At 39.8% G+C, this 19,160-nt stretch overlaps 1 protein-coding gene across 5 annotated transcripts in view; it reads left to right on the top strand.

Annotated features, from left to right (window-relative positions):
* RASGRP2 (RAS guanyl releasing protein 2) overlaps positions 1-19,160 on the top strand; it is a 404,443-nt gene that overhangs the window by 189,667 nt on the left and 195,616 nt on the right. For all 5 annotated transcript variants that reach the window (XM_040409574.1, XM_040409572.1, XM_040409573.1 and 2 more), the window contains 3 exons: positions 5,472-5,645; positions 6,245-6,361; positions 6,485-6,766. In XM_040409574.1, coding sequence (XP_040265508.1) covers positions 5,472-5,645; positions 6,245-6,361; positions 6,485-6,766 — 573 coding nt within the window. The remainder of the gene's footprint in view (positions 1-5,471; positions 5,646-6,244; positions 6,362-6,484; positions 6,767-19,160) is intronic.

Below are 19,160 nucleotides of genomic sequence, written 5' to 3'. Positions count from 1 at the left end.
CATTTTGTTCTCTCAGGAGAGGTGTCTGGCAGCAGCTTTCTCCTCTCCCCTATTGGAAACACCAGGGGTGGATTGGCTATAGATCCTACAGTGAAATTTCCCAAGGGGCCTCCTGAGCCCTCCTCATGGCAGCCAGCCATTTAAGTTATGATCTGAAGCTCACAGAGTTAATTAAACCTGAGATTGTCAAGTACTTATGTACCTGGTCGGTGGCCGCAGGTGCCCTCCTGACTCCAACTGTATTTTTGTCCTGAGGCAACTGGAATGGAGGACAGACTATGGCAGCTAGCATTGGCCACCACAGAGGGGCCGCTTCTAGGGAGATATTTTGTGCTGCTGGGGCATTATTTTGTGTGGTATCTGGCTCCCATGTGGCAGTATATTGTGCTGTACTATTGTATTTAGCTCTGCTGTGGCAGTGGTTTTATGCCACAATATGTTATTACCTTCTAGTGTTGGTCCTGCCTTCTGTCAATTTGTACCTGCCTACAACATGAGTTATAACATTTCTATCCCTGATAGTAGTACTGTTTTGGGCATATTCCTTTATTTTTGTTTTGCTTTGAGTGTACTGTATATTTGTAGGGCCCCGTCATGCATTAAGGCCCTTTGTACGATTTGTACTGATTGCTGTGGGTAGAAGAAACCAGCCTTTGACAATCAGGGCAGCTATCATCAGTAGACAAAAATCCCCCCACAATATGCCGATTATTGCTTATTTGACAAACTGAATGGTCTTTGAACGTTTCAAAGGCAATCGGAGTAAACAGATAGCATTGTGTCAAGCAAAATGAACTATTAAACTTAGGGAACATGAGTGAATATAATGCGGTTTGCGAAGTATTGCATTTTTTTAAATAGCAAAAGAACAAAGTAACCCAAAACATATCATCTGTGTGAAACTAAATAAATAACACACCAACAAATTAAAAAAACATAATTACTGGTTGCATCACCAAAAGCTTTCTATGCAATATGTGACCTCTTTTTTCTTCTTTACCTAAGTGCTATAACTTAGTAACTTAGACAGACTGGTGGTTGCCACAACATCTAGGATATTCAACAATTTGTATTTATTTTCTACTCAGTCATTTAGATTCTAGATTTCTTAATAGGGTTATCCAAGCTTTTAAAACTGATGGCCTATCCTTAGGAAATGCCATGAGTATTAGATCAGAGGGGCCAGAATCGTGGAACCCCACCAATCAGCCTTTTGAAGGGGCCATGGCACACAGGTAATTGCTGCAGCTTTGTTATTTACATTCGTTCGTACTGCGACATCTTACTTAAGTGGACAAAGCTTCAGTACTTTAACACATACTGTTACACACCCTGACACTCTTCCACCACAATGGTGTTGGTAGTGGATTACTGCTTCTTTAGGTGTACGGATGGCATAGTATTTTAGAACTGTCCAGGAACACATTGTGTAGAAAGCAGGTCAGTCACCTTGCATTTATTTGCATATTGTCTATAGGGAGGAAATGCATTAATAATGATAGGTTTTGAGTAATTTGACTTATCACAGTGGTATGGATGGAGTGGCGAGCTTCTGACTATATTAATGGTATATAGATGCCAGTCGTAGCAATATTTCATTTTTTTTCTTTTTACAGATTCACTTGCTTGTTTAAAGGATAACTGTCGTATTATTATTTTTTGGAGTATTGGATTGTGGTGATTAATATCACCTTGGTGGCCCTATTTCAATTACCCCTTAATTCCACATTTTTGTTCCCTGTACTGCCTGCTTTTACCTGTGCTTAAAATAGGGTTGCTAGGCATGGTCCGTCTATCTGTTGAAGGACGGAGGACGCAGAAGCAGGCTGCGTGCAAGGTCAGATTACTGACAGCCAGGGACTGTAAGTAAATGATTAAAGCCAGGTCCTCCCCAGCAGCTGATAACAGTGCCTGGGCTGTGTGCACTTCTTTCTGTCCCTGCGCTTGGCAGACGCTCCCTCACTCAGCAGAGCTGGAGAATGTAGAGTTGGAGCAGCGCAGACCAGGGAAGGGAGATCTGCCATCTGCTCAGTGTATGAATGAAAGCAACATGTGGTAAGAGGACCCCTTTGTGCTGCAGGAGATTAACCCTTTAGGGGGGAGGGCTCTGGTTACTGACACTTTTGGGGGGCTATTGTTACTGGCTAGTGAGGGCAGGCGGGATTAGCCTCAGGGTGAGGGCAGTGGCGGCCATCTTAACTGAATAGTGAAATTGCAGTTTTATGCAGACTGGTTGCTAAGGGCTGAATCTTATTAAATATGGGGTAAGTCAGTCTAATAGTAACTGATTCTGGAATATCATGTTATTAGTAACTACATATATGAAAATTTAAATTAGGGTCTAAATGTGACAGTTATCCTTTAAGACCCTCAAAGTGGGTTTTTGGGAATATGCTCCCAGTTTCCCATTTACATACTGTACTACTTTACTGTATTTTCATTACATGTCTACACAGTTCCACCATTGACTCATCTGTCCACACATTATCACACATTGCTTTTTGCCAAATGTGACACAAATATTTATACCTCTAAAAGGACTTCAGATTTTCTTTCTCTATATGTCTGCCTCAGAAAATGATTGATCAACCGGACCTGTGCAGGGTCATGTAGTCAGCCTACCAATGGTGCTTTCTCCAGTCCTTAATCTTCCATGAAACTGCTTATTCTCCTTGAAAAGCCTTCTGTTTGCTGCAGCAATATGCTAGTTGCTAAGACACATGGCATTTATGTTTTCTGCAGAATCTTTTTAAATGCCACATTTACTTACATAGATTTTAAGTAGTACAAACGTCATTCTTATATTACGAATAATATAAGAAATTTTCTAAAACTTACAATTGTTTTGCTCAGTAATTTTTGAAGGAAGTTTTACTATCCATTGGAAAGTAAAAACAGAGCACACATTACAGGGAGTGCAGAATTATTAGGCAAGTTGTATTTTTGAGGATAAATTTCATTATTGAACAACAACCATGTTCTCAATGAACCCAAAAAACTCATTAATATCAAAGCTGAATATTTTTGGAAGTAGTTTTTAGTTTGTTTTTAGTTTTAGCTATTTTAGGGGGATATCTGTGTGTGCAGGTGACTATTACTGTGCATAATTATTAGGCAACTTAACAAAAAACAAATATATGCCCATTTCAATTATTTATTTTTACCAGTGAAACCAATATAACATCTCAACATTCACAAATATACATTTCTGACATTCAAAAACAAAACAAAAACAAATCAGTGACCAATATAGCCACCTTTCTTTGCAAGGACACTCAAAAGCCTGCCATCCATGGATTCTGTCAGTGTTTTGATCTGTTCACCATCAACATTGCGTGCAGCAGCAACCACAGCCTCCCAGACACTGTTCAGAGAGGTGTAGTGTTTTCCCTCCTTGTAAATCTCACATTTGATGATGGACCACAGGTTCTCAATGGGGTTCAGATCAGGTGAACAAGGAGGCCATGTCATTAGATTTTCTTCTTTTATACCCTTTCTTGCCAGCCACGCTGTGGAGTACTTGGACGCGTGTGATGGAGCATTGTCCTGCATGAAAATCATGTTATTCTTGAAGGATGCAGACTTCTTCCTGTACCACTGCTTGAAGAAGGTGTCTTCCAGAAACTGGCAGTAGGACTGGGAGTTGAGCTTGACTCCATCCTCAACCCGAAAAGGCCCCACAAGCTCATCTTTGATGATACCAGCCCAAACCAGTACTCCACCTCCACCTTGCTGGCGTCTAAGTCGGACTGGAGCTCTCGGCTCCTTTACCAATCCAGCCACGGGCCCATCCATCTGGCCCATCAAGACTCACTCTCATTTCATCAGTCCATAAAACCTTAGAAAAATCAGTCTTGAGATATTTCTTGGCCCAATCTTGACGTTTCAGCTTGTGTGTCTTGTTCAGTGGTGGTCGTCTTTCAGCCTTTCTTACCTTGGCCATGTCTCTGAGTATTGCACACCTTGTGCTTTTGGGCACTCCAGTGATGTTGCAGCTCTGAAATATGGCCAAACTGGTGGCAAGTGGCATCTTGGCAGCTGCACGCTTGACTTTTCTCAGTTCATGGGCAGTTATTTTGCGCCTTGGTTTTTCCACACGCTTCTTGCGACCCTGTTGACTATTTTGAATAAAACGCTTGATTGTTCGATGATCACGCTTCAGAAGCTTTGCAATTTTAAGAGTGCTGCATCCCTCTGCAAGATATCTCACTATTTTTGACTTTTCTGAGCCTGTCAAGTCCTTCTTTTGACCCATTTTGCCAAAGGAAAGGAAGTTGCCTAATAATTATGCACACCTAATATAGGGTGTTGATGTCATTAGACCACACCCCTTCTCATTACAGAGATGCACATCACCTAATATGCTTAATTGGTAGTAGGCTTTCGAGCCTATACAGCTTGGAGTAAGACAACATGCATAAAGAGGATGATGTGGTCAAAATACTCATTTGCCTAATAATTCTGCACGCAGTGTACAGATCTTGAGAACTTGCCTTCAAAGATTTCCAGAGTCTCAAAACTTGTTTGTCTGCAGCCATGAATCTGTAGATTTATTCATTTGCGTGTTATTAAAAGATACAACCTCTCTTCTGTTCTCATAGTTACATGCAGGGGTGTAGCTATAGGGGGTGCAGAGGTAGCAGTCGCAGGCCCAAAGACCCTTGTGCCACATAAGACACTGGCATTATAGAAAGTGCATACTGGTCAATTTATACCTGTGGCTGGAGGGAAGGGGTTAGGTCAAGAATTTGGCATGGGGGGGGGGGCCCTTTCAATGTTTGCATCAGGCAGCAGGAAGGATATGTGCTCCCCTGCCCCTTGCCAACAAGCACTGAGGGACGGGGGCCCAAGCAGAACTCTTGCACCAGGGCCCATGAGCTTTTAGCTACGCCCTGGTTACAAGGCACTTCATTGGGCTCTTCGTAGGAGCTCTCTTGAAATCCCAAAACTCAAATGCCCTCTCTTCTTTCTTCTAGAAAGTACCCTCTTCATCCTATATCCTTAAGGTTTTAAACATTTTCTGCCCTCTTTAATCTCATACGGAGTTTGTTATCAAAGGTAAACTCTCATGGAAGCCAGAATTTTCCGTGTGAATTGTTAACTGAAATCATCAAGTCTGAAGGCAGTGCTGTTTCTTCTGTCCTTTTGCATAGTGAGATATTTTCAAGTCATTGGATGGCAACAGTTCATACGTGCAGTGACAATTGTAGATCTCCATCTTCCTGTAGAGTGTCTTTTTCCCTTTCTGCAGAGCAACTTTAGCACGCTTAAAGCTGTGGCCAGATGGCAAGAACTTATGTTACGCTTTTTTTTTTTTTTTTAATTAGGCTCCAGTATGTTTAAAGTGTATTGTTTGAGTTACATAGGAATACATAATTATACAATATTTGATTATTGCTGCAACTTGGTATATCATTCCACAGTTTCAAGCTCTTTATGATTTTAACTGCTACCTATGTCTTCCTTGCCAGTTTCAAGATTATCACAGTTTTGTCCTTCATGGCTGCACTGTTGGAAACCCTGTGTTAGAAAGATTTATAGCCCTTTTCAATGGTGTTTCTCAGTGGATCCAACTTATGGTGCTCAGCAAACCTACTCCACAACAAAGAGCTGCAGTGATTAAACAGTTTGTTCAGGTGGCAGAGGTATGTATCTTAGTAGCAACTGACTGCTTTAACTGCAATGACAGCTTGTATGGATATTATCCCGTGTATGCACACTAAATAAAGGTCTCTTTACACTGGCCGATTATTGGGCAAATCATCGCTATCAAACGTTCGAAAGAACACCCATTAGCAATGATCTGTCAGTGTAAGAGTACTGCCGATTACCTGAAATGCTCATTCATCGGGTAATTGGATCTTGCATGTGGTCACCTAAATCATGATTTGCTGGCAGCAGATTGTGCCATCTAAACAGCTTCTCTCCATACTGTGGAGTAGATTGCTGCATGTACTGTAAATACAGCCGTCTCCTTCACTGACGAACAGACCATTGCCGAGAAGGATCGCTTCCTTCCCAACAATCGTCTGCTCAATTGAGCAGTATAAAGGAGCCTTAAGAATTTATAAGATGTCTGAACAGCTATCTTGATGTGAGGTTTTAATATCAACTGAAATGTGATAAGCCATTTCATATGAAGCACAAAAGTCCATGATAATTTATTTGTCATTCATAATTTTACACGTGATTGTTTCATAAAATGATATATTTGTAAATGCCAGAAACTATTTCCTGTCTACAGAGACTCCTTGAGCTGCAAAACTTCAACACACTAATGTCAGTTGTTGGAGGTCTCAGCCACAGTTCCATCTCTCGCCTGAAAGAAACTCATTCACATGTCAGTCCAGAGACTATAAAGGTGCGTAATACACAGAATTAGCAAAGAAAGAAACAATATATATATATATATATATATATTTATATGTGTAGCTTTATACCTGCACCTTACTTAATCCACTGATGTGTTTTGTCTCATTACAAGGTCTATGATTCTCTTTTGGAGCTTCTTACCTCTTCAGATAACTATTCGCGATACCGGCGCAGGTTTGCAATTTGTGAGGGTTTTCGTTTTCCTGCTTTGGGAGTACACTTGAAAGACTTAATGGCATTGCATGTAGCACTTTCTGACTGGACAGACAAGGCCAGAGGTGCCATCAATGTGTCCAAAATGCGCCAGGTCTATAAAGTGGTTCATGAATTAACAGAAGCCCAGAGACTAGAACCTCCAGTGAAAGCAAATCCTGACCTTCTAAACTTATTAACGGTGAGTTATTTAAAAAGAAGATGCATTTTGAAAAAATGCAAAGCTAAAATTGAGTACTAGTGCTGAGCAGATCCGAATTTTAGGGAAAATTCAATTTGCCACAAAGCCGAATTTCCTTGTGCTTCGTAGTAATGAATCATACCTCCTCTGTTTGAGTGTGAAGAGCCCCCCGTCGCCATCTTGATTGAAGATCCCGCGGGAAATCCCATGTGACATATGACATCACCATGCCAGCCGATGTGATTACGTCATCACGGACCGTGAAAGATTTTGTGCTAGATCTTCAATCATGTTGGCGATGGACAGCTCTCGCAATCAAATGGATAAGGTAAGATAGATTTTATTTAATTTTTTTATTTTACAATGTTATATCAATGTTAGATGTCGCGATCAGCTATGAACATGGCATCTAAGGAATACAATGACGGGGGGCAGCATAATCGCTGCTCACTGTCATTGAAATGTGCTTCGTGACGAAGTCATTCATCACAAAGCAAATTTTTTTGTAAAATTTGGCCAAGCAGCCGAATCGAATTTTCCAATACTTTACTCATCTTTATTGAGTACCATTATAAAATTATTACGGTACATCGTGTTTTTACTTTGTTTTCAAATGTAGTGTAGGAAAATCCATTCATACCGTACCTGAAAACTAGAAATGAGCAAATTTCTTGAAATTCGTTCCAGGTGTAATTCAAACGAATTGGTTTTATTTATTCTTGTACAAATAAATTCTACCCAAGTGCTCACATTTCTCTGAAAAGTAGTATACCTTATTTATTTATTATACTCACTTATACAGCGCTGACATATTCCGCAGCGCTTTACAGACATTAGTATCAAGTTGTCCCCAATGGGGCTCACAATCTAAGCTCCCTATCAATATGTCTTTGGAGTGTGGGAGGAAACCAGAGTACCCCATGCAAACACATGGAGGACATACAAACTTCATGCAGATATTATCCATGGCCAGATTCAAACCCAGGACCCCAGCACTGCAAGACACCAGTGCTAACCACTGAGCCACCATGCTGCCCAGTACTTGTTGAGACTCATAAATAATGTATTACATTTATGGTACAGGTCATTGTGGATGTGGCATGACTAGGGTTGACAATTGCCACCTTTTCCAGCAAAAAATACCAACCAAGTTTACACAAGTAAAAAGGGGGGCTTCAGGCAGCATGGCTTAACATGGTTTGTTATTTGACACTAATAGTTTGTCCATTCGTTCAGTTTTATGACATTCTAACAATTTTTTCCTGATATTTGTAATATAAAATGCAGTCAAAATGTTGCAACAGCATGGTGTGTGAACTGATGTTATCGAATAAGCTCTTATAAAGAAGGAATTAACCACAAAACCAGTAAAAATATCTTACACCTATTTCAGTGCTGACCCCATTTACCATGCAGACTCAATTATTAGGGGTACAGATAGGGCAATCGGTCACAAAGACCGGGATCGTCGAACGGTGTGTTGTCCTCCTGGCGCTCGATTTTGACACATCGTGGATCGGGTTGACAGATTACTGGGAGGGGCTGGAGAAGATCCAGCAGTCATGGTCCATATCGGAACCAATGACAAAGTTAGAGGTAGGTGGAGCGTCCTAAAAATGATTTTAGAGATTGAGGTCACAAGCTTAGGACCTCAAAGGTAGTACTTTCTGAAATACTACCTGTACCACGAGCCACACAAGAAAGGCAGCGGGAGATTAGGGAGCTTAACAAGTGGCTCAATAACTGGTGTAGGAAGGAGGGGTTTGGGTTCCTGGAGAACTGGGCCAACTTCTCTGTTGGCTACAGACTCCTTATTGGGGATGGGCTGCATCTCAATGAGGAAGAGGCAGCTGTTTGGGGGAGAAGATGGCTAGAAGGTTGAAGGAGTGTTTAAACTAGGGACTGGGGGGAAAGGTTAGTACGTTATAGGATGGGAAGAAAGTGCAGATAGAGTCCTGGGGCAAGGTAATGGAACTGGGGGAAGAATGGAAGGAGGGACTAGAACAGTTCATAAGGAAAGGTGTAGGGTAAAAAATATACATAAACCTCTTAATTGTATGTATACTAATGCCAGAAGCCTGACTAATAAAACTGTTGAACTGGAATTAGTGATGTGTGAGGAGGACTATGACATAGTGGGAATAACTGAGACATAGCTGGATGATAGATATGACTGGGCGTTTAATGTAAAGGGTTACAGTCTGTTTAGAAAGGATCGGGGAGAGGGGGGGGCTGCCTTTTTGTAAAGTCCTGTCTAAAGCCCACACTCCGGGAAAGTGAGGGACATGAACATGTGGAGTCAATGTGGGTAGAAATACATGAAGGAAAAAACAAATACAAATACTAATAGGAGTTTATTATAAGCCACCTAATATACCAGAATTCACAGAAAATCTAATGCTAAACAAAATAGAAGAGGTGGTAAATCATAATGAGATCCAAATTATGGGGGACTACAACTACCCAGATTGGGAAACTGAAACCTGTACATCTCATAAAGGAAACAGGTTCTTGGTAAAAACCAAAGACATTTACCTTTCTTAACTGGTTCATGACCCGACTAGAGGGACAGCCACACTGGACTTAGAATTAACCAATAGACCTGACAGAACAACAGACGTGCAGGTTGGCGGACACCTGGGAAATAGTGACCATAAAGTAATAACCTTCTAATGGTCATTTAAAAGAGTGTTTCTTCAGGGAGGAACAAAAGAGAGGCCAAAAATTATACAAGTGTGGTATCGTTGGAACAGTACTGACCTGGAGAATGAAGATAACGGGTCAATTTTACTGCATACAGTGTACAGTGTAATAATAAAAAAAAAACTTTATCAGAATTGTGTTTTTTCCTAATTCTACGCTTCCCACTACATAGTATGCAACCGTAAATGGCACCATTAGAAAGTACAACTTGTCCCTCAAACAATAGGCGCACATAAGGCTATGTGAATGGAAAAATAAAAAAGTTAGGACTATGGGAAGGCAGAGAGTGAAAAACAAAAATGAAAAATGTCCCGGTCCTGAAAGTGTAAATATTTTTTTCTCTACTGTATTTACTGAAGAAAATAAACTGTCAGATGAAATGCAGAATGTAAATGTAAATGTAAATTTTCAATTAAACGTACCCTGTCTGACCCAGGAAGAAGTACAGCGGCGTCTTAAAAAGATTAAAATAGATAAATCCCCGGGACCAGATGATATACACCCCCGTATCCTAAGAGAATAAAGTAATGTCATAGTCAGACCCTTATTTCTGATATTTAAGGACTCTATACCGACAGGGAGTGTTCCACAGGATTAGCACATAGCAAATGTGGTGCCAATGTTCAAAAAGGGGCCAAAAACAGAGCCCGTAAACTATAGGCCGGTAAGTTTAATAGAATAAAAATCCAGATCACCAGTTCAGTCATGTGACAGAAAAGCCAGGTCAACTCAGCGTAAACTTCATTCAGATACACAGATTTCCAGCACGAAGGGGATTTATCTGTTTATCCGGTAAGTTTAACATCTGTTGTGGGTAAACTGTTCGAAGGTTTTCTAAGAGATGCTATCTTGGAGTACCTCAATGAAAATAAGCAAATAACGCCATATCAGCATGGCTTCATGAGGGATTGGTCATGTCAAACTGATTTAATCAGTTTCTACGAGGAGGTAAGTTATAGACTAGACCTTGGGAATCAATGGATGTCATATATCTGGACTTGTCCAAGGCATTTGACACTGTACCACTTAAAAGGTTAGGATATAAAATGCCATGCTAGTTTGCCATACCATGTTGCCATACTAGTTTGCGTTGTAAAATTAATGGAAAACAATTGTTTATGGTGACAGTCAATGAGGAAAAATGTTGTTTCTCAGTGTGAAATTTAAAAAAAAGTTCTATATTAAATTTCTTTCTAGTGATTATCATTATTGTTATTACTGCAGGGTGTAATGGGTATCGCTATATATGCAGTGTACATATTTAACGCTAAAGATTTGGTGTGAATCGGAGAGGGGCAGTGTAATATGAAAGCTTTATTGGTTTGTGCATGTGGGGTTTAAGTGTTTGGTTGAATCTTTTTGATGCCGTGATCCAGACTCTGGTAAACATCTTGGTTGAGGAGATAAAGGGGGGATTAGATAAGAAAGCACTTATCTCACTCCTTTTCTGGAATAAAGAGACCCCCATACTGGAAGTTAAAGGGGGAAATAACATTCTTATGATCATGTTACCCCTCCCCATGGTTATCTACTGTTATACAGGAAGAGGCGATCTATGCCTCTCCTCCTCTAACAGCTGGCAGTCAGCACATCTCCCACTCATCAACTAATCGTTGCTTCACCATCTGCACCTGTAATTTGCCTAATTGAGGCATATTTCAGCTTAGTAAATGCCCCCTCCCCACTAAGTTCACAGGTCCAGCTCTATTCTAGCCTAAGAAAGAGCTCACAGAAGCACCCGCAGTCACACAGCCCAAGCAGCAGTAATTTAAAAAAGTATTTTCTGTTTGGATGAACCATTTTTGGGCTGAATTATTGGGGAGAGGATTACAGTGGTTTGCACAGATTAGCCTCTTGTACATAGCAGAATTGTGTGCAGGAAGCTATTACACGAATCCTTGTGGCTCTGTACTATGGAGCTTTTGGTACTCTTTGTGGCACTTTATAGTGCTCTGTATGAGACAGTATTATGGAAGAATTCTCCTTGAGAAACAATGGTTCTACAGGAGAAAGAATACTTTGGTAATACGGCATCTGATAGAACATGAGTGTTTTTTTCCCCATTAGACTAATATAGAATCCAACGGGGAAAAAATGTCTAGATTAGTGATGAGCGGACCTTTAGAGATTCGTTTTGTTTCAGTCTCTCTTAATTTTTCAAAAAGTTGTGTTCAGAGTCTTATCGAATCTACCTTAACCAAAGTTGCTCCAATTGCCCTGAAAATTGTTATTTAACTCGCTTTGACCAATTCCCAACCATCCATAGGATATAAACTTCCTATGGACGGTTGTTTATCTCTAAATGGACGTTCTAAAGCATCCTTTCAGAGATGGCAGCTGCACGCTAATTGTGCAGCTGCCGAGCGGGGGGCCCTCTGTCAGTGACAGCAGGGCAACCCAGAGGGAAGGCAGGGACAGTTCCCAGGTGTCCCTGCCTTCTAGATCGCTGTATACAGAGCGCTCAATGAGCTATGCGCTTCCTGTCCCGTCCCGGTGGTCATGTGACTGCTGAGTCCGGGAGAGTGCAGGAGCTGTCGGGTCTTCCACAGAGCTCTATCAGCCCTGAACTGAGGCTTTACAACGCCTCTATAGGGGGTATATTTCCCCTGTAAATGGGCCTATGTCAGCCCCAGTTACAGGAGAAATCAATAGTGGAAAAAAAAAAAGTGAAGTTAAATGTCCCCCAGAGGACTTGTATGACCTTATGGGGGGCACAAAGTGTAAAATTAAAAAATTAAAAAGTACGTGTTTTATAAAAAACATGTAAAAAAAAATTTCACCAATTAAGTAATGAATTATTATTTTTTAAATAGAAAAAATAAAATAAGACATATTTGGTATTGCCGCGTCCGTGACGGCCGGCTTCATAAATATATCACATAATCCACCCCGTTTGATAAACACCATAAAAAATAAATAAATAAAAACGGTGTAAAAAAAAGCTATTTTTGTTACCTTACATCACAAAAAGTGCAATACCCAATGATCAAAAAGGCGTATGTCCCACCTCATCCCACAGAAAATCGCTAAATTTTTTTTTTCAAAATATAGCTCTCGGAACATGGAGATATTAAAACATAATTTTTTGTGTTAAAGTGAAATAAATAAAAAAAGAATACATATTAGGTAATGTCGCGTCTGTAACAATCAGCTCTATAAAAACTCCTCATGTGAACACCGTAATAAAAATAAAATAAAAACAGTACCAAAAAAGCCTTTTTTTGTCACCTAACATCACATAAAGTGCAACACCAAGCGATCAAAAAGGCGTATTTCCCCCAAAAGTAGTACCAATCAAACCGTCACCTCATCCTGCCGAAAATGAGATCCTAACTAAGACAATCGGTCAAAAAATAAAAAAGCTATGGCTCTCATACTATGGAGACACTAAAACATAATTTTTTTTGTTTCAAAAATGCTATTATTGTGTAAACCTTACCGGTAAATAAATAAGAAAAGTATATATATTATGTGTATTGCCATGTCCAAAACGATCTGCTCTATAAAAATGTCACATGACTTAACCCCTCTGGTGAACGCTGTAAAAATAAATAAATAAAAACTGTGCTAAAACAACCAATTTTTTGGTCACCTTGCCCCATAAAGTGTAATAATTAATGATCAAAAAATTATATGTACCCAAAAATGGTACCAATAAAAACATCAACTCTTCCTGCAAAAACTAGCCCCTGCACAAGATGATTGGCAGAAAAATATTTTAAAAAATGGCGTTCAGACAATAGAGAAACAAAAACATAATATTTTTTTTAAAAATGCTATATTTTGTAAAACTTAACAAACAAACAAAGAAAGTAGACATATTTCATATAATTGCATCCGTAACAACCTGCTCTATAAAAATAGCACATGATCTACCCAGTCAGATGAATGTTGTAAAAAATAAAAATAAAACAGTGCCAAAACAGCCATTTTTTGGTTACCTTGCCTCACAAAAAACATAATATAGAGCAATTTAAAATCATATGTACCCCAAAATAGTACCAATAAAACTGGCACCTTATGGGGTCTATTTTTTGGAGTTTCTACTTTATGGGTACATCAGGGGGGCTTCAAATGGGACATGGCATCTAAAAACCAGTCCAGCTGTCCCAGGAGAGACCTCCGCGTCGTCAAGCAAAAACACACAGCAATACGGTACAGACACAACAGAGTTTATTGCACAAACAGAATCCAAGGAGGGAAACACAGGGAAATTGAGAGCTCTATGTACCGTCCGCACAGTGGGAGAAAAACCCCACTGTGCCACTGTCTAGTAATACTCCAGAGGGGCGTGACTAAGCAACTCATGATATTCACTAGGGCCCCAGATGGTAGGGTTAGGCTTTGCCGCAGGGAGTTGCCAGGGTCCACTCTGGAGCGTGAACTAGACAGTGACAACAGGAGCAAACAGACAACAGGTACCAGAAGGTACCGACGGTACATAGGCAAACATAACAAACAGGCAACAAAAAATACAAGCAGGAGTTCATGCAAGGGAACAGGAGTGGCAATGAGCAGAGAAGGACTAGCTCCACCAGCGGTATACTGCGTGGCCTTGCCCATAGCACTCTGCAGCAAGGCACGCTACAGCAAGGGCTTGCTGAACAGAGACATATAACATAAACAGGCAAATACAAGCAGGCAACTAAAAACACAAGCAGGAGTTCACGCAAGGGAACAGGAGTGGCAATGAGCAGAGAAGGACTAGCTCCACCAGTGGTATACTGCGTGGCCTTGCCCATAGCACTCTGCAGCTAGGCGCGCTGCAGCAAGGGCTTGCTGAACAGAGAGATATGAATACACACAAGGTAACTAGAAACATAACTAGCAGAACAGATAACAGAAAGACAGGAAAGAGGACGGGAATGAACAAGTAGGAAACCCACAGAGCACAGACAGACACGGATCCCATGGGTCAGCAGCATGGGGAGAGTGAGTACAAACAAGGAGCAGGACAAGACAACACACACCAGGAGAGCTGACACAGAACTGAGGAAACCTCAGCCTTATATACAGGTTCCATGGGTGCAGCAGAGAGGCCACACCCATGGAGCAGACAGAGAGGATTAACTCCTAATAGGCACACAGGGGAGTTAACCATAAAGAACCACAAATAACACACAGGAACGGAGCTGCAGCGAGAGCATAGACAGAAGGTCACAGCCAGAGGTAACGACTGTGACACCAGCAAAATCTGCCTTAAAAAACCATATGGAGCTCCTTTTTTTCTGTGCTCTGCTGTGTGCCCTTACATAAGTTTACAACCACATGTGGGGTGTTTCTGTAAACCGCAGAATCAGGTTAATATATATAAAGTTTTGTTTGTGTTCAATATTTTCTTATTGAAAGTAAAGGATGACAGCAAATGAAGCATTAATACAATAAACTCAAATCTGATCAATTACTTGGCATGGACCCTTAGCATTTAGATATTGGTGTTACAGTATGTATGACTCAGTGGTAGGAGCATAAGCTCGGCAATCATGAAATTGTAATATAATTAACTTAGACTCAGAGTCCATGAAACCTACAATAAATGGTTAAATAACAATTCAAAAACAACACAACTTATGTCGCCTCCTTTAAGTTTTGTTTGGCTGTTAACCCTCGATGTGTTAAAAAAAAAATGGATTCAAATGGAAAATCTGCCAAAAAAGTGAAATTTAGAAATTTCATCTCCATTTTACTTTAATTCTTGTGGAACACCTAAAGGGTTAACAAAGTTTGTAAAAACAGTTTTATGTAACTTGAGGGTTGCAGTTTCTACAGAGGGGTTATTTATGGGGGGTTTCCACTGGGTAAGCCCCACAAAGTGACTTTGGACCTGAACTGGTCCTTAAAAAGTGGGTTTTGGAAATTTTCTTAAATCTTTTAAGAATTGCTTCTAACATTCTAAGCCTTCTAAGCCGTCTTAAAAAAAATAAAATGACATTTACAAAATGATGCCAACATAAAGTAGACATATGGGGAATGTTAAGGAATGTTAAGTAATACATTTTTTATGAGATATCACTTTCTGTTTTAAAAGCACAGAGATTCAAATTTAGAAAACAGTGAATTTTTTCAAATTTTCATTAACTTTTGGATTTTTTTAAGTAAATAAAGGTAAAACATATTGACTCAAATTTACAATTGACATGAAGTACAATGTGTCACGAGAAAACAATCTCTGAATGGCTTGGATAAATAAAAGTGTTCCAAAGTTCTTACCACATAAAGTGACGTGTCAGATTTGCTAAATTAGGCCTGGTCAGGAAGGGAGTAAATGGCCTGGTCTGGAAGTGGTTAATCTCCTTGGACTCAGATTTTTTAGGAAAAGATGTTATCTCTTTTTGTAAAAAAAATAATAATAAAATTTTGCATTTTCTCTCCCCCCAACCTTTTGAACAAAATGACAGCAATAGCAAATAATGTCAGAGTGACACTGACATATATAGCTATGGGTTAAGGCATGGTTGACGGTGTAACAAACACTGTGTTTAAAAACACACCACACCGCTGCATGTATTAGGCTTTTTCATAACATTGTCCCTCATCAGGGGCAGATGGTGTTGAAGCACACACTGAGGGAGATTTATCAAACAGGTGTAGTAGAACTGGCTTAGTTGCTCATAGCAACCTATCAGATTCCAAAGTGAAAAATGAATAGTGGAATCTGATCAGCTGCTATGGGCAGATAAGCCAGTTCTACTTCACACCAGTTTGATAAATCTAACCCAAAGTGTTATGTTGTTGGGGGATCGAGCATCCAGAAATTATGTCTTAATAGGTGCAAAATGCATATTTATACACTCCCAAGTGCTAATTGTCAAAAGAAAGAGTAGCTGGTTCTGAAAGAGCCTAGAAAAAATCTCCCTTCTAATTGGGAGCAGCAGGAGTACAGTGTGGATGTGGAAAGGGTAGGATAATTGTGGCAGGTGGTACAACAGTAGTGGCAGCAGCAGCAGCATAGCATGGAACAGACAAGAAAGTAGATCAGCTGTTTAGGTGTAGTAGTAACATTGGCGGCATGTGGTGTTAATAGGGGTCGCGAGAAGGGATTATCAGCGAGGAGTAGCAACTGCGGTGGTCTAACATGTTGGCAGAGAGGGAGCTAGCAGCAGTGGCATGATGGCAACAGCACTAACCATACAGCATGGAACATGATAGTAGGAAGGCAACATGATGGTTGACAGACAGACAGTAGCTGTGTCAAGATGGGGCACTGTCAACAGGTCAGTTCTATTCATCACCCTCAGCCGGAGAAGTTTCAAAATCCTTCCGGATTCATGCCTTGTTCATTTTGACAAAAGTGACGTCTTAGACAGTGCCAGAGGGCAACTTAGTCCGTTTTGGGTGTCACCACACCCCCTGTGGAGCTAAAAAACCTCTCTGAGATGACACTTGAGGCTGGGCAAGAGAGAATAGAGAGAGAGAGAGAGAGAGCATAGCGGGCCAGTTTGTTCCACTGTTCCAATCTGCCTGCCAGAAGTCCATGGGACCAGGGAACACAGTAGGTGCCATGGAAAAGCCACACTCATTTAGAAAACGAAGCAAAACAATTTTTTGGTAAATAAAATGGACAGCTCGCCAGAAGTACGAATATTATACAGCAGAATCATTTTCACATTTCCACATTAACCACTTGCCATCTGGACCATTTGCCTCCTTCCTGACCAGGCCTAATTTTGCAAAACTGACATATCTCACTTCATGTGGTAATAACTTTGGAACGCCTTTACTTATCCAAATCATTCAGAGATTGTTTACTCGTGACATATTGTACTTCATGATAGTCATAAATTTGAGTCAATATATTTCACCTTTATTTATGAAAGAATACCAAATTTACAAAAAAAATAAAAAAATTCGCAATTTTCTAAATTTTCATTTCTCTGCTTTTAAAACAGAAAGTGATACCTCATGAAATATTTATTACTTAACATTCCCCATATGTCTACTTTATGTTTGCATCATTTTGGAAATGTCATTTTATTTTTTTAGGACGTTAGAAAGCTTAGAAGTTTAGAAGCAATTCTTAAAATTTTTAAGAAAATTGCCAAAACCCACTTTTTAAGGACCAGTTTAGGTCTAAAGTCACTTTGTGGGGCCTACATAGTGGATACCCCCATAAATGACCTCATTGTAGAAACTACACCCCTAAAGTTAGTCTAAACCGATTTTACAGACTTTGTTAACCCTTTAGGCGTTCCACAAGAATTAAAGGAAAATGGAGATCAAATTTTTAAATTTCACTTTTTTGGCAGATTTTCCATTTTAATCCAATTTCTTCTTTAACACATCGATGGTTAACAGCCAAATAAAACTCAATATTTATTACCCAGATTCTGCGGTTTACAGAAACACCCCACATGTGGTCATAAACTGCTGTATGGGCACACGGCAGGGCGCAGAAGAAAAGGAACTCCACATGGTTTTTAGATGCCATGTCCCATTTGAAGCCCCCCTGATGCACCCTTACAGTAGAAACTCCCAAGAAGTGATCCCATTTTGGAAACTATGGGATAAGGTGCCAGTTTTATTGGTACTATTTTTGGGTACATATGATTTTTTGATCATTAATTATAACACTTTATGGGACAAGGTGACCAGAAAATTGGTTGTTTTAGCACAGTTTTTATTTATTTATTTTTACAGCGTTCACCTGAGGGGTTCAGTCAAGTGACATTTTTATAGAGCAGATTGTTACGGACGTGGCTATACCTAATATGTATACTTTTTCTTATTTATTAAAGTTTTACACAATAATAGCATTTTTGAAACAAAAAAATAATGTTTTAATGTGTCCATGTTCTGAGAGCTATAGTTTTTTTTTTTTTTTTAGAGATTTTCTTATTTTGGGGCTCATTTTTTGCGGGATGAGGTGACGGTTTTATTGGTACCATTTTGTGGGACATATGCCTTTTTGATCACTTGGTGTTGCACTTTTTGTGATGTAAGGTGACAAAAATTGCTTGTTTTGACACAGTTTTTATTTTTTATTTTTTACAGTGTTCACTCAAGGGGTTAGGTCATGTGATGTTTTTATAGAGCTGGTTTTAACAGACGCGGCAATACCTAATATGTATACTTTTTTATTTATTTCACTTTAACACAATAATAGCATTTTTGAAACCAAAAAAATTTATTGGTACCATTTTGTGGGACATATGCCTTTTTGATCACTTGGTGTTCCACTTTTTGTGATGTAAGGTGACAAAAATAGCTTTTTTTGACAGTTATTATTATTATTTTTTATGGTGTTTATTGGACTTGGTCGATTATGCAATATATTTATAGAGCCGACCGTCACGGATGCGGCAATACCAAATATGTCTGTTTTATTTTATTTTTTCTATTTTTAACATTTTTTTTTTTTTCCTTACTTGGGGAATTTTTTTTTTTTTACATATGAATACTTAATTTTTTTTTAACATTGCGTCCCCCATAAGGTCATACAAGACCTCTGGGGGACATTTAACTTCACTTTTTTTTTTCTTTTCACTGTTGATTTCTCCTGTAACTGGGGCTGACATAGTAGCCCCAGTTTCAGGAGAAAAGCACCCCCCAGAGAGGCTGTACAGCGCAATCATGCTGATTGGTCTCCAGGTGAAAACCAGCTACTGGGGGATCGCTGGTGGAGTGTAAATGTACCGATCTCCCTCTCCTGCCAGCGCTAATGAGAGGGAGACGGTACAAGCCTTTCTGAGCG

The sequence above is a fragment of the Bufo bufo genome, chromosome 10 (assembly GCF_905171765.1).
Source record: "Bufo bufo chromosome 10, aBufBuf1.1, whole genome shotgun sequence".
Lineage (NCBI taxonomy): Eukaryota > Metazoa > Chordata > Amphibia > Anura > Bufonidae > Bufo > Bufo bufo.
The sequence above is the reverse complement of the archived record's forward strand: the minus strand, read 5'-3'. Positions and strand labels throughout refer to the sequence as shown.